The sequence below is a fragment of the Pocillopora damicornis genome, chromosome 4 (assembly GCF_964200805.1).
Source record: "Pocillopora damicornis chromosome 4, jaPocDami1.2, whole genome shotgun sequence".
NCBI lineage: Eukaryota > Metazoa > Cnidaria > Anthozoa > Scleractinia > Pocilloporidae > Pocillopora > Pocillopora damicornis.
Genome location: NC_142673.1, coordinates 15,910,980 through 15,930,890, shown reverse-complemented (window position 1 = coordinate 15,930,890; position 19,911 = coordinate 15,910,980). Strand labels below are relative to the sequence as shown.

Sequence of the window (19,911 nt, the reverse complement as noted above, 5' to 3'; positions counted from 1 at the left end):
GCTTCACCCATTAAGTCTCTTCCTCAGTCTTCATCTGGGATGCTAAGAAATTTAACTGTCTTTCTGTGTTGAGCAGATCTTTGACTTTGCATAAGAAATGGGAGAACACTATCCCCAGCCCATGGAGACTAAGTAGGTCACTTTGTCTCAGTGAGGAATTCTCTTTGATTGACAAAGCAAATCCCCATTCACTTTGCCAAAAGTAAAAATAAAATGCGTGTTAACAATAGGATTTTCTTTGCATAGAACAACAAATCAGGCAATTTGAAAGCATCCTTGAAGATTAAATTTGTGCTGGGTATGTCCTGCTGGCCTCTAAGAACCCCCTACCCTATTATGGTCTATTCTGTGGCTAATTATACACCCCATCTTAGTCACTCATAGGCAAATTTAATTGTTGAAATCCCAACTAAGTGATTTTATGTTTACACATCTACCTTATAAAGCCTTTTAAGTAGGTTACCCTTTTAAATCCCAACTTACCAGAATTATTCTTACAACCAAAACCTTGAAAATGTGAGACCCCATTCTAGAAACTTTATTGAAAATGCTACTCCACTATTGTCAGTGAAGTCGTAAATATGCCAGCACATCCCCACAAGCCTATTACTAGGAAGTGCCCCCTCTTCAATGCTTCAATGCCTATTATATGATACTGGTTAGGTGTTACTGACATGTTTGTCATAAAGGGACAGTATGGGTAGAAAGGCTCTCCTGAAGGTGCTGATAAGGGAATATCCCAATAATAAACTCATGCCTGTGCCTCCTTAATGAACATTGAATGGTCACCTGATGGAGTACTGATTAATCTTCTGACACTTTCTGAAATAGCAAGTTCCCTCCTCTTTGTTTAGATGCATGCTTATTCCAGAAGATGATATTATATGAAGCAATGTATTACTTTTTATAATTAGCTTGGCAATTGGTGATGTTTTGATTTCCAGACTGAAGAAACACTCACTTCAAACAAGATATCTGTTCATATGAAAGTCTAGCACATCGTTTCCCTGTTGGATTGAAGAAGCCATAATGACGAAAACTTCGTTGATGCCCTTTGAAGTACAGTAGCCCAACCAGAAAATTTTGGATAGCTCCATCTCATCATGAATTTCAAGCAAGAGAGAGTTGGACCCCAAGGGTTGGCTTACTCTCAAGAGGAACGACATTTTCGAGGCAGGTGACACTTTGCTTTTAATGTCTTCATGTTTCGCTAGATTTGTCATGTTATTATTCCAATAGTATGCAAGTTAACCCTCTAAGGGGAAGCAGAGCAACTAAACGGCCGCACTGAACGATTGAACGATCCAAACTTTGATTTTTTTCCTCCCGGTTTGTAGGCTTGACATTTTTTATGCAAAGAACTTTTTAGCTCATCCTATTGCCATCAAAATATCTGTGCTTATTATAGAACCATCAGGTAAGGTGTACGTGTCCGCAGTCCACCTGAAAAATATTCATTTCCTTTCTAGGGTGCAGGGCCCCTTTTACAAAGGCTTACCCAAATTCCACTTATTTTCATGGGAGAAAATTTACGACGAGGCATATAAGAACATAGAAGGCATAGAACTACTGTTATCGTATCGGCTAATTTCATGTGTACTAGAAATGTAGAGCTACATTTGAGTATTTACGTTTCAAGAGAAGCCTTTAACATAAGAATTCCTTTTAAATCGTTCTTCTTTGACGAAAAGGTTTATCCAGTTTGATATATTTCGAACGTATTTTTTTTTCTCGGGGAACGAAGAAAATAATAAAAGAAAACTGGAAAAGCCCAGGTTGCATGAAGGGTTAATTTCTTATCGTGAGCTAAACCATTGCGTTAAATGTTCAAACCAGCGTAGTGGGTGAAAAGTTAGTGTGAAAATCGTGTGTTGCCTTCTGTTTACTGTTTAGATGTAGGAGTGAAAATTTACATCTCGTTTTATGTTGTTCTGCAAATTCCCTGATATTTTCGAGAAGCCAGCGACTTCATCATGCGACGGAGAAGATGCACAAATTCGAACGAAACCTTGCTGGATTATTTCCTAGTAGTAAGTTGATGATTATGTAGGAATTAGGAGTTTTTTTTTTTTTAACATTTCGCATTTTTTTTATTTCTTTCCAATACAGCGGAGATTACAAGCAAAAGGGCTAAGGAGACCAGGATACTTAATATTCTGGTGAGTATAACTGTTGTTGTAATGTTGAAAAAAAATTGTAGCCATATATAATAATTTCATAGAAAGTGAGTAATTCATTTATTTATCTCTATCTCGCAGGTATCTCAGCCCTGAAAAAACAACCAACATTTAAAATTGAAAAGTGTATATTTGGAATATAAAAACCTCCACCAACTTCTTCCTTGTGGATCACTTCGATAATGTAAAGTACGGACGGACATCCTTGTTGTATTGGAAGAAAAAAAATTTCCATTCAAATGACCATCTCAAGCAAGAGCCATTGAAAAATGTTAACGAAAACGAAAAATCGAAAAACAAGAGATTTTTAACGAAAAATCGAAAAACAAGAGATTTTTAGAGATTTTTAACGAGAAATCGAAAAACAAGAGATTTTTAACGAAAAATCGGGAGTCGATCCGCCACCGTCCCCCACCACACCCACCTCTTATAGACAGTTATTTTGTAATATGAGACAAGTTTAACATTGTGGTACGACATATCGTAATAAGCATGTGTCTTACAATACGCATGTGTTCGTAATAAAGATGTAGTTTCACCATAAGGATGAACTTGTCTCAAATTACAAAACAACTGTCTATAAGAGGTGGGTGTGGTGGGGGACGGTGGCGGATCGCCCCCCCAGTTTTTCGTTCATTCCAAGGTTGACATTTTTCAATGGCTCTTGCTTGAGATGGTCATTTTTCATGACATCTTAAAGTAAGGTAGAGAGAACTTCAAGTGGGCCATACCCACATTTCCCACCAAAAGACTCAGAAAAAGTCTTTCGTTCAGTTTTTCGTTCATTCCAAGGTTGACATTTTTCAATGGCTCTTGCTGGAGATGGTCATTTTTCATGACATCTTAAAGTAAGGTAGAGAGAACATCAAGTGGGCCATACCCACATTTCCCGCCAAAAGACTCAGAAAAATTATTCTTCAAATACAACAAGGATGTCCGTCTGTACCGTTATCTGGCTCCCAATTTGCGCTTTCTCTCCAGTTGCACTACACTGTACAAGTGTACGAGCTTAATAAAAACAACGGTAAAGCTATAAAAGTACATGTACAAGTCTTGCAAGAGAGAGTGAGATATTCTTGACATTTCTCCTTCCTTTCCACTCCGATTCTGTATTGGGCCTTTTCATTCCGCTTTGCTCCTTCTCGTAACCTGAAGAACAAATAGATTTGATTAATCGAGAATCACACATCACTGTCATGGAAATAAAGGAAATGATCACCAACTAAAGAAACTCTTGATTGTTAGACAAATTATCCTTGTCAGCACCTTAGTAAATGTACAGAGAACAGTAAGGAGAATATAAAAACTGATCTCAGGGTGTAAAGTGTGAAAAGCTTTTTCTCTGTGTAATCAGTTCCCTTTATCCCCCGTTTGTTCATTCCTTGAGACACAAGTTTTAAAGTTTCGCCATGGCCTTCCTGTCGAGGGTAATAAACACCATAAATCAAAACTATAACAAACTTCTCGAACGCGATTGGTTATCGTCATATGCGCGCGCTATTGTCGCACATCTCGCCGAGTTAACTGTTGCTTTTTTTATGAAAACGTATAACCGACGTCTAGTTTCTTTCTCAAATTTTGTCATAGTTTTGATTAATTGGTAATAGGACTTCGTGTCGTCCAATTCTATCTGTAATCATACTCGTGATTAACAGATCGGACTCCCGTTTCACGGTCGTCCAATTTTGACGATCACTTGTATGATTCCAGACTAAATTGGACTCCGCTCAGTCCTATTACCATTATTAATACAATGGAAGTCTTTTTGCTGTACAATTTCTACCTTTCGTCCACCGCTTGTGCATTCCTTGTTTTCTTCCCATTTAAGCCTCTTTTTTTAAAATTGTTTTAAAACTCTGAGTTATCTGGAAGAAAAGTGAAAGAGCAATGTATGAATAAAATTTTGCTGCTCAACCACAATGAAGAAATATTTGTGGATGCAAAGGCGCTCACTCAGACGGATTTACCCAAATTAAACTACATATTATACTCACCTTAACCTTCTTTTGAACTTATCGTTGCGATATCTGAAAAAGAAAAGGAACGCGAGAAATATATTTTATTGTTCGTCGACACTTGCCATATCTAAAGCTGCATATTGTTTTTAATTTTTCCCAAAGGACTCGGTTTCTTTTGTTCATGTAGTTTTCGTCTTTTGCACATTTGATACGTTCCTCAGATAAAGCACGTCCTTAAAGTAGAAGCCAAAAAATAAATCCCTCTGTTCGATGGTATAACATATAATACGAGCGAACATTATGCTCAGTACTCGGAAAAGAACTACTCAACTTTCCTGAAAAAAAAAATTTCATAGTCCTATTGAATTGCCGTTGGTCAGCGCGAGATGTATGTAACAAATTCTACTTCTACAGAATCAACGTTTGAAAACAAATTAGGAAACATCTAAGAATTCTTTCGACAACATCGGTATTAACACCTACTCCTCCCCTGTAATTATACGAGGCCAACGATGATCATTATTCTGACCAAGGCAGAAGAGGCTAAGTATCGCAGTTATCATGAAGGCTTCGAGATATCATCGACAACATTTTCAAGCATTACTCATAACTAGAACAATCTAACCTGTTGCTAACATTAACAAAATAAGCTTACATCTTCCAGTTCATGTTCATATCCCGAACAGTCCAGGTGCAATCGAGGTCTCTGCAAACAATCCCCTGTTTACCTGAAAGACATCAGCACAAAAGAATTTCTAATGAGTTCTGCCTCTCACAAATTTCCACACATTTTACTATACCAGGGTGAAGAAGTATCTCAAGTCATGAGGCTTTAAGAAACTGAACGAATAAAGTAAATTAAAAACGTGCAACTGATTCCCATGACTCTACTCCAAATTTGTACTATAACTGATGATTTTCCCCAGTTGTTTGGGCTCTTTGGATAGATCACCAATTCGTAATCTTTTGCTCACTGTCGTGGGCAAGGGCATAGCAAGGGGGGGAGGGGTCCACAGGTGCCCGTGACCCCCTCCTTTTAAAGCCTTGGATCAGTCCATCAGTCAGTCAGTCAGTTGTTCAGTAATTGAGGAAGTCAGACAGTCGATCAGCCAGCCAAGTAGTCAATAAGCCAGATAGTTAAGTTAGTCAGTTAGTTAATTGGCCGGTTGGCCGGTTGGCCGGTTGGCCGGTTGGCCGGTTGGCCGGTTGGCCGGTTGGCCGGTTGGCCGGTTGGCCGGTTGGCCGGTTGGCCGGTTGGCCGGTTGGCCGGTTGGCCGGTTGGCCGGTTGGCCGGTTGGCCGGTTGGCCGGTTGGCCGGTTGGCCGGTTGGCCGGTTGGCCGGTTGGCCGGTTGGCCGGTTGGCCGGTTGGCCGGTTGGCCGGTTGGCCGGTTGGCCAGTCAGTAGGTCAGTAGATCAGTAAGTCTGTAGGCAACAAGCCAGTCAAGTAAGTACATAAGTCAGTCATTTGGTCAGTAAGTCCAGTTAGTCAGTCCAGAGCTTGTCAAACATTTTGGTGGACACCAAGTCAATCATCTAGTCAACTTTCCATTTAGCTAATGTCTCTATGAATCAATAACACTGTTGCCAAGCCAGTCAGTCGGTCACTCAGCTAGGAAGTCTTTAAGTCAAAAAGTCATTAAGGAGTTAGTCAGTCAATGTATCAGCCAGTTTAATAACCTCCAAAAACAACACAGCTTTTTAATCTACAATGGATAGTCAATCAGTTTCTTAAAGTTAAACATTTGGTCTGTCAGTCGCTAAGTCTGCGAGAGAAATAAAAGCCATTTCAGAGAAACTGTCAGTCAGTCTGTCAATCAGATGAGCACTGATGATGTTGTTTTCATGTTGTCGTCCTGAGGTAAGGGGGAGCAAAAAGCTGATGTTACAAGATATGTATTCTCTTACTCTTTCCTTCTCCCACTTTCTTTTTCATTGCTATGGTCAGCCTTCTACTATGATTGCTTATGTTCAGTTATTTGCTGCAGCATTTTTAAAGTTTTTAGTGACTCACAACAATTGCTTACTTTGGGGTGGCATACATGTACATCTATATCTACAAATGATAACAATTAATTGTTGGCAGCAAAACACAGATGTTAAAAATACTGTAGAATCTTGTTTTGGTGGGGAAAATGGGCTTAACCTTTGCACTGGGTTGCCTTATGCTGTAAAAATTTCAGTCACACCACAACTTGCAATTCCTATCCAAGAGTAGAATGAACTAAAAGGGAGCTATACTCCCTTCATATTGATTGTCAGGTAGACTGACATTGGTCATTCAATCAGACAGTCACACCATTAAATATTCAGTGAGTCAATCTGTCAGCCAATGAGTTTGACAATCAGACATTTAGTCTTCATTCATACAGTCAGTCTGTGCATCAATCAGTCATCAGTTGGTCACACAGTAAGTCAGTCAGTCAGTCATTTAGTATTGGTTTCATACAGTCAGTAAGTCAGTTGGGGCCTTTCTGCACTGGCAGACAAAACTAAAAATATCCTGACAAAATAAAAAGACAAATTTTTTCCTGACAAATTTTTGTTTTGTCTGTTCCATGTGCATTAAAAATTTCAAAGCTGTCAAATTCTGTCAGCACCTGATCTGCCCATAAGACCAGCCAGCATATTTTGCCAAAGGATTCCACCTCCAATTTTTAGGATTTATCCAAAGTCTTTTAAACATTTTAGAGTCCCCGAGTTTTGCAACATAAGACAATTTTTGCCTTTCTAGTAAACTGATTTCAGTTTAATTGCACTCTGGTTGTAACAAATAATTGAGAAGTTTATCACTGTTTTGTTTATTTAGTTGATTTTGTCCAGTTTTACCAAGTCATGACAAACTATCCGCACTTGTAAATGTTGGTGATGACAAAAAATTTTTCTAAATAAACAACTTTTTCACCAGTGTGGAAAGGCCCTTAGGCCATCAGTCAGCCACTCAGTGGGTCAGTCAGTCATTTAGTTACCCAACCATACATACAGTCAGTCAATTAGTCTGTAAGTTATACAATCCATGTGTAACTCAGTCAGTTATTGAGTCATTAACTAAGTAATTCCAACAGTCATTCAGTTGTACAGTCAATCAATCATAAATCATACAAAGAGTTAATCAGTAATCCAAACTTACAGTCAGTCAGCTGATCAGTAATTCCATCATAAAGTCTGTCTGCCTACAGCTGTAATACAATTATATAGTCAAGAGGGTAAGTTTCTAAAGTTTTTGATAGTGCTGTAGATTTTCTAAAGCTGATGTTTCAAGTGCTAGCCCTTAATCTGAATAAATAGAAGAACTGTGGGTTGTGTTGTTTCTACACAGAAAAATTGGAGCCACACTTTTTGTGGGAACATGGTGTCATTTGTTGATTGAATTACTGACAGGTAGACCGACTTTGTGTTTAGATTAATAATAAGTACATAGACTATAACTGACTCTTTTCTTTCTGTAGTGAAGGACATTGGAGAAATCCGACAGAGTTGCAAGTCTCACTAACATTTGCAATCAAATTAACCTTGTTGTGTTACACCCATTTATCATTATTAATGTGGTCTTCATGGGAAATCATAGTTCATTGGGAAAGGACATCACTACATATGATAATTTGACCACTTGTTAATCTATCAATTTTCACTCAGAGGTACATGTTGATTGCAACTGTGTACCATCCTCTTATATACTTTAATCAAGTTGGTAATACTGAAGGAAGTAAAATAACCATACTGATTTGTGACAGCTGACTGTCTAGTATTTGGGGATCTCATGAAAACTAAGAACACATATTCTGATTGAAAAAATTTTCTATGATTGATTATGGCATGCGACACTCTCTCTTGTGCATTACAGTGGAAAGAGGCAATTTTGGTCTCCAAAATTGGAAATTTGAAAAAAATGGAACAAGTGTAGAGCACAGTTTTCTCACTGGTTAAAATAAAAAAATACTTTTTGCACCTGTTATCTCATTAAACTACCAAAAGCAGAATATTGCTTTATAAAAGATTAAAGCTATATTCAAGCAAACCAGTTAAATAAGATGATGATCTCCCATCTATTTATTCATGGAGGTAAGTGTATTTTAACCCATCAGCTCCCAAGATATCACTATCAATTCTCTCCTCCAGCTGCTATACATTCTATTTCAATCCACATTCAATTCAATTCAATTTTCCCGAAAATGTTCCGACACTTGATGTTGAGTTTGAGAAATCATCGGAAGTCGCTGGATCATTTTCGGAAATTCCGGTCATGAGGAGACGAAAATCTCACGCATTAGACTCTATTAAGGTTGACAGGTATAGAACATCAAGATGAGTTGACAAGGTCTTAAGTTACCTGTCTAGAACATAGAACTGGGAGAAATATCCGTATAACCCCATACTACTCTAAAATTAAAACCGCAGTCCCAAAGGCAACCGATTGTTTTGGTCATTGTTTCTTTCATCCAAGAACTGTATGCATGATGGCGTATGGGGTCAAACAGAAAATTGTCCTGAACTGAAAACAGCAGGGAAAGAATGTGAGAATAGTTTACCTGAACTCTTGCAAGTTGAAGATCGCTTTTCTGTAACCACTAGTAACATGTATTCCAAGTGACACGTGGGGGCATAAACATTCACCATTCCCAGCGTTTTAAACCAACTTCAGCCATTTCCCTCAAATTTTCGAACCACTCAGTAAGGGATCACAAGTTTATAAACCTATATGAGGCTAAAAGTACCAATGACGTACAGGTTCTGGACACAAACTACAGCCAATCTTGCTTCCAACGTCATTTTTCGCATCAGCCGCCATGTTGTTCTCTCTCATTTTTAACTCGTGAATTGCGCGCATGCGCAAGAGCGAGTTATAGATACGATGTGGGGAATGGCATTCGCTCGCTCGATTGGTCGATTCCTGTAAACTTTTTTTAGATTTTAGGCTTTTGAGTGCATTTGATAGTTTTTGGCGAGCAATAAACAGACGAAATGGCGACCTTTGTTGCTAAGAATAGTGGTGGGGTGAAAAAGAAGCCAATGATAATCTTAAAAGAGTTTTTTTTTTCGTTTTAGTTTCAACAAGCGGCGCCAGCGACTGGCAGGCATGCAAGGATTCACACTGAGATAACAGAACAACCTTCGTTTTTCATAAAATTGTAAATTGCAATCCTTGAACTTGAAAAAAATCCGAAGATTCATTGAAAATATCACTTACTGCGAAGCGCTCGGAGTTTACAGATGTTCAAAAGCTTTTTCTGTTGTAGCGTGAGATTGAGGACAAAATTGATCAATACGTTTCGTCGCGTGTGTTTTTCCTGTGTGAAGTAACAGAAGATGCCGGCGACTGACGAAATAACAAGTTAACACGAAAATCAAATAACACGTAAACAAACAATTTTAGCTACCGATTTTCAGTGAATTTTTAAAGAACAATTTTCTTTTAAGTTTCAAGACAATTTGAAGATTCAACATACATACAACGTACTAAAATGCGAAAGTTACACACCACAAAATTGATAAATAGGCCTGAAATGAAATTCTATCTTGTTATTGATTATACGTTGCCTAGCACGTGACTTAAATCTACCCAGGCGGAGATCCAAAATGACTGTGGCAGTCTTGGCTTAGTTATATCACTCAAAACTCGTTCCTGTTTGTCTCATTTGATAAAGAGGGAATCGTTAATGTTTTCATTAAGACAGTATTGCCTTGATTTTCTAATAATTACAACGAAAGAAAGTAAATTTCCCTTTTCACCCACATTTACTTCCAACCTTTTCTTTTGAACCAGAAACAAAAATGATACACGTTTAAAACACATGACATCATCCACCTTGTCAAATGTAATAGCATGATCATTTCAATTGTAATGCCTTCTTATCCCAACGTTTCTTTGTTTCTTTGCTACATTAGCGAAAACTGAACTACTGCTCGTACTCTAGAAATGACAATCAACCACAAAATTCCCTAAACCAGATAACATTAAACATAGTCTAAAAAATCATGTGTCAATTCACGAGTTTGCTCACAGAGCGCTTTGATTTTTCCAGTCTTCGTCCGTCACGGTGAATTTCGCGGTAACGCGCGATATCGCGCGAATTTTGTGGTATCCCACGCTACGTGTCTAACATTACTTTATTTAGGAAAACAATCACATAAACGTTCGGCCAGGGTGTTGTGGACTTTCTAGTGTTATCTTCATTCAGTAATAACCTTGATATTAATGTTTGCAAGTCATAGGTTGGTTGTTGAAGGGTCTACACGGCTTAGGAGGTGTACTATCGGTTTGAAGATTCTGGCTCAAAGCCGCCGAACGGGGGAATCCAGCTCAGGTCTCCACCAAATATGTTACGACGCAGTGACGAGGGAAACTATTTTCTGAGAAGACCCGCGCTACCGAGAGGCACCAAGACTCCGTCACATGCCCTTAAGTACTTTATTGGCGAGCACGTTTGGGTTAAGGGCCGACTGACTTTGGAGGATTAAACCTCTAAGTTAGAGAACTGACTCAAATACTTTCATGTAAGTTGTGGACTGAATTAAACAACAAAATACTAGATATTTTCCAAACAAAAAGCCATTCTTTGAAAGCCAAAATCAAAACAGGAACTTTGGTGTCGGTCTGAACCAAGGTCAGTACACAAACCCAGATAAGACTGACCACCCGGAGGGAAGTCATGATCAATGTTTGATAGATAAGCTGTATAAACCGCTCCTCAAAGGTACAAACTACATCTTCGGTCCTGCGAACACTTGGCATGTGACTTAAATAAGGACCACACAATAATCAGTTAAATTTAAACGGTTTGAAAAGAAATCACAATTAAGTGAAAAACATCTCCAATTTAGGTAAGAAAATAGTCAGACAACGAGACAAAACAGACGACAAGCAGGAAACTCTAGGTGCCGGCTTCGATTATCACAATGGTAACCTTAAAAAAAACATAAACACATCAAAATACTTCACAACAACCAAATATTGAAAGAGGTCAACATTTCAGAACACGTCTTATCGTTATACTCTCTCCGTCTCTGGATAACAATTGTAGTACCTCCAACTCGAAATTATTATAGTTTTTATAGGAACTGTGGTGCTGCGTCAGTGGGGGTTTTCGAGTGCTTCCCCTTCGTGTTCGCTCTGACGAACGGCTAACGCTCTAAAAGTCAGCTTTAGAGACTCTTTACGGTGGCCAATTTACATCATCAACTCAGTTGATGAAGCTAAATCATTTTTGGGTTGTTAAACTGTTTTCAGTTTTCCCTCTCAGTAGTTTTACAAGCCAGTAAAGCTGGAGCTCAAATGAATCGAACCCAGATTTAATGACCAAGTCTTTAATATCGAGGAAATAAATGTATGTCGGCGAAAACTTCCAAAGTGCTTTTGGTTTACCCCGACAGAGACTTGTTTCTTAAATCACTCAGTACCTTTTATTTTTTTTCCGTTTTTACGATTCAAACTAACGACAGCTTTCATGACGCTCGACGGTGATCTCGACTTGTTTCAATTAAGCCGGTTTCGGTTAGGTCGAACAATGGGAATGGCACGGCGTGGCGTGAACAAGAAACAAGATATCAACGTTGTAAGCCTAGTGTAACAAACCACAATGTTGCAATCTTGTTGGTGTAGGCAACATAATCCAATCACTCCCAAGTCTGCATGTTAAGGCTATAGCTTGCGCTTGTATTGTTTGGTTCTCTATTATTCTTCTTTATTGCTATCATTCGATCGTAGACAGCAAAAGCAACAAGCATTTTTCTATGAAAGGCTGCAAAGAAAATCGTACATGTCACGAATATAAGCCCCTTGGTAATGAAACAGTTTCGTCATAGCGACAAAATCGTTTAAAGTATGTACGCAACAAACGGAAATATCTAGCATGTTCGCAACAGTTTAAAGACCACGGTCAAGAGCTGGTTAACGCAATTAACACAAGCTATTTAACCCTTTCTCTCCCAAGATCTCATTAGTAATTCTCCTTACTGTCAGAGATACAATTCCCTTTGTGTCAATTCGAAGAATTTGTTATCGGATCAACTAATAATCCCCTAATTGATGTTTTTCTTTATTCTCATCATTTGTCTGCTTGGTATTATTACTGATATCGTGAGGAGAAATTTCGTTCGGGTCAGTCATAGCATTAAAAGGTGAAAGCCGTTGGGCCTACGTAAGAAAAAGCGCCCGAAATGTGAAACAAAGAAGAAGATTAACACAAATATTTTTTAATTTCATTTCAACCCATTAAGGTTATTTCTGTTTTTATTTTATTTTATTTTTTATCCTAAGTTGGACACTTTTTATTCTGAAAGGTTAGTCTTCATGGTTTATCGTCCGATAACTATTGTTGGGGTAGCTTACAAAAAGGGAAAAAAAATTTCGACTATAGGAAACAATCAATGGATTCCGTCTAAATTCGTTGTCATTTTTGCTTGCTTTTCACTAAGAACTAACTTACACAGCGGAATTCAATTGGAATCATTTTTCGTTTTTTTTTTTATGTGATTTGAAGGTTGATGTTGTTTGGTAATAGTAACGCTACTGCAAACTACAACATACGTTCTCAGTAGGAGCCAATTACACAGATTTACAATGTACGTCTTATCAGTAAAACTACGTAACAGTTACTTTAGAGTATGGTTAAATAGTTAAGATCACATGACGTATGTAGCACCATACTTTGGGAGTTGCCACGTCCCCTTTCCCTCCATTTCTTATCCGTGAAGCCAGCATTTTCATCTTCGAGCCACAGGGACCCACAATTTGAGCAGGCTTACCCCTGAGGCTGTCATTCGTGAAACGTTGACAAGGTCAGACGAGAAACATAGGACACAGATTACATAAGTCATGTGACTGAACTAAAAAACCCGGTCTCGGGAGAACACGAACGTTTAAAAGTGCGACAATGTTTAAAAGTGTTTCTTTTGTTTGTTCGTTTTTTAACAGTTAATAACCGAATTAGCAGCACTCTACAGTCTCGCTTTGTACTTCTCCAGCCAGCTTTGCACCTCTGTTATTTTGTAATTGTACGGACCCGTTCCCCCTTCGTATACTATTTTTCCATCTTGTATAATGAAGAGTCTCTCAGGCCACGCGCCATAAGCTTTCGAAGCTTCGTTCTCAAACGCATCGACCATGATTGGAACAGAGCATCGACTTGATTTTTTCAACATTTCCGCCGCAGCAAGACGATCTTCTAAACTCTGGTGTTGAGGGATTTCGACATTATTCTGTGGGAATAGAGAAAAAAATATCACCGGAAATCAAGCCTACACTAGGTTTTATTTGAATGGCATCACAACATGATTCAGTAAACAATTACAAAAGTTAGAATGACAAATCAACGCTACTTTCTCCTTAAGGCTTTGAGTGAGCTGGCTTTACAATTCTGTGATTCGTTTGACCTCGACCGAGTCTTCCTCGGCTTTATCGGTTGATCGCTTCATCGTAAAATTATGCATGCAACAGAAATTAAAGTATCTCATTACTATTCTACAAACTGACTTAATCACGTGTTTTGGTTTGATTGCCTCGGGCATATGAGCATTACGTTTTATTTTTTCGATAAATGATGATTACATAAAAGCTATTCAAGTCCTGTCATCCTGAAATTCTTTCCCTCGAGGAAGGGAATCCGACCATAACGTAAAGTTGGCGAACCGAACTTTCGAAAATGTTTTCAATCAAATCAGTGACTGTTTATACACACAGGAAAACAAAAATATTCCTGAATTATGAAACTTTCTAGAGAGCTATTCTTTTTCTGCTGAAGTAGCGGCTTGTCAATAATCAATGAGGTTGAATATTAGAAATGGCTGGATATTCAAGATGAGTCGTAAGAACCTGAATAACAGGTGCGCTACAAAAGAGGAACGCATCAACTTTTACTCCTTAAGTAAACTACTGCATAAACACGCGATCAAAAAACAAATACAAACTTACATTCCAGCGCCAGCCATCGGTTGGATGAGCCTCGAGGATGTAAACAGTAAGGAAATCCACTTCGTCGTCATAATCATGAACAACTTTGGCGAAGTTGTTCAGAAAGTTAATGAAAAATGGGGGTCAGCTACAGCTGCCAAAATTCAGAACCAGTGGGCGCGTGCCTTTAGCGAAATCCAGTAGCCTGCACTCTTTACCATCAGTTGAAATAAGCCGGCAATTTGGTGCTAGATTACCCAAGCGGGCTGTCTTGTTCACATCTCCTAACATTATCTTTAAGACGCATCCGAGCATTTTCTTTCCGCCGTATTCATCCCAAAAATTTTGGTAAGGTACCAGAAGATTGCGCTCTTCGAATTTCTGGATGCGTTCTTTGACATAGGGAATGGAGGAGCCGATTCTCAACAATATGACCAGAATTGTGGCATGTAGAGCTGTTAAGCTCAGCAAGATGTTATGGCCCAACTCGGCCAACATTTTCACGTTGGCGCGTTAAAAGCCGTCTTCGCTCTGAAGTTGCAGACTCAACAGAAGCGATAAGAGTGATTCCCAATGACCGCAGTGAACCCTAGAAAATGATTGAACAATCAGCATTTTTGGGATGTTTGTCATCAATTTTCGCGTTGAATGTTTGAACTATCGCTGTGGGAGTCACGGAATATTCGGGTTTCCTTTCCTCAAGATGAAACACTTTTTACAACTATCAACAAAGCAAAAATTGGATTTGAAAGTCTCCGCAGGACAGTTACATCTCAGCGGGAACAGAGTTAATTTCTGGCCGCGTTGTACAGCCAGAGGGTCATATCTATCGTATTTCTAACTATTAGTGTAGGGCGTTGTTTTCAAGTGGTGTCTTTAAGCTGAGGGACTTAACCGGTCAAAACCGTTACATCAACTATAATCCAATCCACAGATTTTACCTCTCCATTTAGTGATTCCCGTTAAAAGACATTTTGAAAATTAGGAATAAGTATTACAACCTTCAGCTTAATTAGATTCACCTCTTGAGGAAAATGTGACAACGACTCATACTGACGTCAATTCTGATAAAGTGCAACAGACCTGAAGATTTGAAGAGGTCGAACCGTCCTAACTTCGATGATAAAACGACAAAAATCAGTGATTTTATACATGACTACTCATTTAACTGCTCGAATGTATTGTTAATTAAGTTGTTTAGACGAACGTATTGAATGTTTAAGAGTAAGCTGCTAAGTAATGAACTCATCGTTTAACGTAACAAAGCATCAATATAGTACAGCAATTCATCTCGGCCTACGTGAAGAGAAAGGTTTGATGCATCTTCTTTGACTTGGGTCATCATAAAACTAAATGAGCAAATTCGTGATTCAAGAGGGTATAACAATGGATCGTAAACAATAACCACAGAACAAAGGAATCGTGCATTAAGCAGACCAACGATCTTTAACAGTTCAGTCTGTTTGACTCAAACACAGTATATGACTTTGAACACTTTAAAGGGTTCGTCAACGGACACTCATCTTGGCGCATAATTGAAAATTCGCGGTTTCAGCCAAAGAAACGACTATGTACAACATTCAAGGTAAGTTTATTTTGTTTATAATCGAGAATATTCCTCGGAATTTAGTGCGACAGAATAAGAATTCTCGGCATATGCCATATATTTCCTCTAACACAAATATGAAGGTCACACCGTTTGTGTGACCTCAAACATCGAGATCTCTTTTTAAATGAGAAGAAAACAAGTCACAACTATGCTGCTTACAGCTATGTTTACACTTACATATCAACTCTGAATTATAAAAATTAGACGTTCAGAAAGTTGAACATATATTTTCCCTGTTTCCCGGAGGAAATAAATGGGATCAAAATGGACACATTCTCAAAATAACTCAACTCTTACGTTTCCACAAAACCAACTGACTGAGGATGTGAAGCAGAAAGGTCAAATTTCAACTGTAATGTAATAAAAGTATTAAACAGCTCTGAAGGGAAGAGCAAAAGCGACTTTTCCGCTATTTTCTCATCGACTTGATCGACACATTTATTTAGTTTTAAAAGCGACGACAATTTCAACAGGGCTTAAACAACTAGTGATCTCAGGATAGCAACCCCCGGCTGAAATTACCGCTAAGCCGGTAAAATGGAGCATTGTTGTGGTAAGGGGGCTATGTAACCATAGACTTTGAACATAACATTGCGGATGGCAACAAAATAGATCAGGCAACGAGATGGTGCAAAAAATTCTCAAATAAGACCTTTTTTGATGCAAAAAGATATAGAACATTAAGATAGCCGAATGGTTATGTCTAACTGTCTCCTGAAGTGTTGTTAGAAACAACGGAATGAAGGTAAAGAATTTTAAAATTTGCTAATGTCAGATCGGAAATTTCCATCGATGTTCGTCACTAAGTGGACACAGACATACCCACATAATGAATAAAAGCTAATGAATCATTAATCAATCTATGAGGTATATAAGTAAAAACGACTGGGTAACCTGTTCTCTCCTTGTTAAGGAACAAAGGCAACTGTGGTACTGCTTCGCTGGGAGAGTATAACAGGGTAATATAGTGATATCAACTGAGTTGAAAACGTAAATTGGCCACCGTATAGAGTATAAAGGCTGACGTTTTGAGCGTTAGCCTTTCGTCAGAGCAATTGGGTTGATATACGTTTGAACAGACGAAGGAAAAAAACCATGATGACCCTTTTTTTTCTTTCGGTGTTGATTGTTGAAGTAACCATACAAATTGATATGCGGAAACTACTGTTGATAACCTCTGTGAGAAAGGTCACTGTAATCAATAAAGATCATCACTTAACAAGATCTGAACGAATGACACGTTTACATTTCTTCATTATCATTGTAAGTGTATCATGTCGACGTCTCTGGAATGCTACAATCAAAAGAGTGGTGTACAAAGTGGAGAAAGAATCCTGCCGTTCTATCATCGGTCAAACACTGTTTTTTTTTCTTTGCGGTAGCACTCACGTTCACATTGGTTGCCCAGACAGACAGTTTGAACATACTAGGTGTACTTGAAAACAAGGTAAATAGATATACATGACCTGTGTTACCTTTCACAAGAAATTTCAAACAGTTAATATTCTTATGGGAGATTACTGATATCAATTAGTAATGTGGTTCTTTTTGGCTTTGGGAATAACTTAAAGCCACACCCTCAAACTGACCCTGTTGTTAGTTGTTATTTTGGTACCGTGCACGAGTGACTATATGTCGTTTCCACTTCAGACGACTTCGTAAAAGTTGGACATTTTTGGAAACTCGCCTTCTTAACTTACTTTCAAGAGGATACGCAATTTTAAAATAAATTAAGTGTTCCGATTTAGAAGAGCTTTACGGCCGCTCCTTTTTTTAGCCCGTGAATCAAACATAAATTAAACACGACTTTATTTCCTGTAAAGAGGCGGTCGTGCTCGTTTACAAAAGAGAACGGACCTTAATTATAAGCTATGTAAATGCTACAACTTCACCTTTTTACCATTTATGACGTTAAAAAAGTACGTCTTTGATCCTAATCTCACAGACTGTAAACCGGAAAACCACAAAGACCCAGGTTTCAGAACATCAAGCATATGTAGCTGTTGTGGTAGACATTGGTAACCAATAATGTTTTCAAGAAAGATGCTTTGTATTCCATCAAGAAAAGCTGAATCTCTATTCGAATTTCATCTCTCGATAAAAGAAAGGCTCGTTTGTAACGACAAGAAAGAGAGAGAGAGAGAGAGAGAGAGAGAGAGAGAGAGAGAGAGAGAGAGAGAGAGAGAGAGAGAGAGAGAGAGAGAGAGAGAGAGAGAGAGAGAGAGAGAGAGAGAGAGAGAGAGAGAGAGAGAGACAATGAGGCACACACGACCACCAAAACATAAGAAAAAAATACTCATCAATGTCGCGCGGTAAATTGTCTGACAAATCTCCATTATATCAGTGAAAGCTCCTTAACTTACTCGGAAGTTGTGTTGTTTATCCGTAATTTAACTCTGAAATTGAATATAAGTTGTTAATTCAGTTAACGTGCTAAGCCATGTGGTCAGGTACGTCTTGCTTAGTTTTCTGAGCGAGATAGAAACATCTTTTTTTTTTTTTTCAATGGAAAAGTAAGAAATATGCTTCCCTTTCTTCTAAATCCACAACTCTAAAGTTTCTGACCAACCCCCCCTCCCTCTCTCTCTTATGAGCCCCCCCCACCTGTGTAGAGCTTCAAGTTTATAACTAGTCCTCTCTCCTCGAATAAGCTTCCTGAGTAAGACTTCAATTTTCCCACTCAAGAATAAACCATGCGTATAGAGCTTCAAGATTCTTACTGACCTACCCTCTCTGAGACAAATATACCTGCATTTGAAAGCCTTTATCGAATCTGAGCGACAATTTTAGAATTCATGTGAGAATCTATGGCTCAGGTATGAATGACTGAATGAAAACAAGGTAGAAAGTAGGAAAACGGATCAAAATAGCAATGGTTGAAGGAAAAGATGAACGAACACAAATGAATGGCTGTGCTTATTGGAAAACGGAGCAACAGTTATAGACCGAATTACGTACCAGAGGTATAGCTGTCATCAGCGATATTAGTTCAATTTTACAGTAATTTTCCGTTTTAATCGCTGGGAATTCCTTTGATTAAAGCCATAAAAATTTGTCATCGGTTTTCTTATCAAGGATAAATGCCCGATCTGGCGAAAACCGACAAATAACTTCATATAGCTTCTGTCATAAATCAAAAAGCTTATGCGTTACTGTCGTATCTTGCGATTCTAAAAATGCAATTAACGGAATTAGATTTAGGGATTTGTTTATCCGATAAATCCTCATAATCCTAAACTGCAAGCGAAACCACTCAAGTTTAAGAATTTTTGTGGATGCTCTGTATTTTTCATTCATTTTTATTCGTATCAGGGATTAACTGAAGATAAGAAGGTCATCTACTCTAATCTCTACTTTCTGATTCTGATGTCGCCAGCAAGTATCGCGTTTCTCGAACAATTTTCGCTGAAAGAGTGTATTCATTATGGAAGCAACACTCGGCTTATCGTAACCTCCTGCCTAGTGACCATGTTTTGTTGAAATAAAACGAAAATTACCGGCTTCAGTCAGGTTTTTAGTCTTTGGAGAAGAAAAACAACAGCATATGAGCAATGGAAACAAAAGAACTAAACAAACAATCTAGTCCTGTATCATAACAGCCCATAATTGCCAACAGAGAGAACTCTTCATCGTACGCCAAGTTCAAATCGTGATAGACACCATAGCCTTTTTAACAGCGTTTTAGCAAACTATATCTGCTCGAAAACTGTTAAATAAAAGGAATTACCCGCCATTAGGCTTCTTAAAATCTGACAAATTCTTTAAGTACGTCCATTAATCAGCACGTGTCAGAAAATCAACCGGTTGCTGATCTTGGAAGAAAGTTCTGCTCAGTGTTTGATGCAATCTCGACATTACTGAAGATAGCATTTCAGAGAAAAAAATCAAGTCGTCAGAAAGACATGGCGACCGCAACGATGTAATTACAATTGCTACACAGGAAATTATTGTATTTCTGGCCCGTGCGGAACGCACACCTGACTTTGCTCAGAGATATTAACTTAATACCATACCCCGTTTCAGACCCTTTGGATGACCATTTGAATTTTGGAAACACGACTATTTGAGCCGTGGTTGGCACTTTTATACCTACTTAGCACCGAAGTAATACATTGTATCAGTTCCTTACGCATATGGAATGAAAACCTAACTGTGGAGTTGTGTTCGGCCATATTTCATCGGCTGATAAGTCATTGAAGATGATATGGTGACCTTGAAGATTTCACTGGACGGGCGGATTCTTTGCAGTTAATTAAAGCACGCAATGAGCTTGCGCAGGC

The 19,911-nt window shown here is 38.4% G+C and overlaps 2 protein-coding genes and 3 long non-coding RNA genes across 6 annotated transcripts in view; 2 read left to right on the top strand and 3 right to left on the bottom strand.

Annotated features, from left to right (window-relative positions):
• Window positions 1-1,033: 1,033 nt before the first annotated feature.
• LOC149047002 (uncharacterized) lies at window positions 1,034-2,302 on the top strand. The gene is made up of 3 exons (XR_016186221.1): window positions 1,034-1,173; window positions 2,110-2,159; window positions 2,259-2,302. It is a non-coding gene; the product is annotated as an uncharacterized LOC149047002 (long non-coding RNA).
• Window positions 2,303-3,280: 978 nt separating this feature from the next.
• LOC113686732 (uncharacterized) lies at window positions 3,281-8,941 on the bottom strand. The gene is made up of 5 exons (XR_003447678.2): window positions 8,663-8,941; window positions 4,791-4,863; window positions 4,172-4,204; window positions 3,961-4,042; window positions 3,281-3,326 (listed from the first exon to the last, which is right to left on the bottom strand). It is a non-coding gene; the product is annotated as an uncharacterized LOC113686732 (long non-coding RNA).
• A 3,369-nt stretch (window positions 8,942-12,310) lies between these two features.
• Window positions 12,311-19,911, bottom strand: part of LOC113686664 (uncharacterized) — a 35,886-nt gene continuing 28,285 nt past the window's right edge. For both annotated transcript variants that reach the window (XM_089205143.1, XM_089205144.1), the window contains 2 exons: window positions 14,044-14,611; window positions 12,311-13,331 (listed from right to left, as the gene is read on the bottom strand). The gene's annotated coding sequence lies outside the window, so the exon portion shown is untranslated. The remainder of the gene's footprint in view (window positions 13,332-14,043; window positions 14,612-19,911) is intronic.
• On the bottom strand, window positions 13,071-14,520 carry LOC113686683 (type I iodothyronine deiodinase-like). The gene is made up of 3 exons (XM_089204210.1): window positions 14,241-14,520; window positions 14,044-14,126; window positions 13,071-13,331 (listed from the first exon to the last, which is right to left on the bottom strand). Exons 1-3 carry the CDS (start codon window positions 14,518-14,520, stop codon window positions 13,071-13,073), a joined length of 624 nt encoding a protein of 207 aa, XP_089060336.1.
• LOC113686685 (uncharacterized) lies at window positions 14,610-18,580 on the top strand. Its single transcript, XR_003447671.2, has 3 exons — window positions 14,610-15,607; window positions 17,014-17,078; window positions 17,577-18,580. It is a non-coding gene; the product is annotated as an uncharacterized LOC113686685 (long non-coding RNA).

Coding starts and splice junctions, on each gene's coding strand:
- LOC113686683 (XM_089204210.1), bottom strand. CDS start 14,520: ATGTTGGCCGAGTTGGGCCATAACATCTTGCTGAGCTTAACAGCTCTA. Junction 14,127..14,240: donor CCGGCTTATTTCAACTGATG/GTAAAGAGTGCA, acceptor ACTTCGCCAAAG/TTGTTCATGATTATGACGAC. Junction 13,332..14,043: donor CCGATGGCTGGCGCTGGAAT/GTAAGTTTGTAT, acceptor CTATTCCCACAG/AATAATGTCGAAATCCCTCA.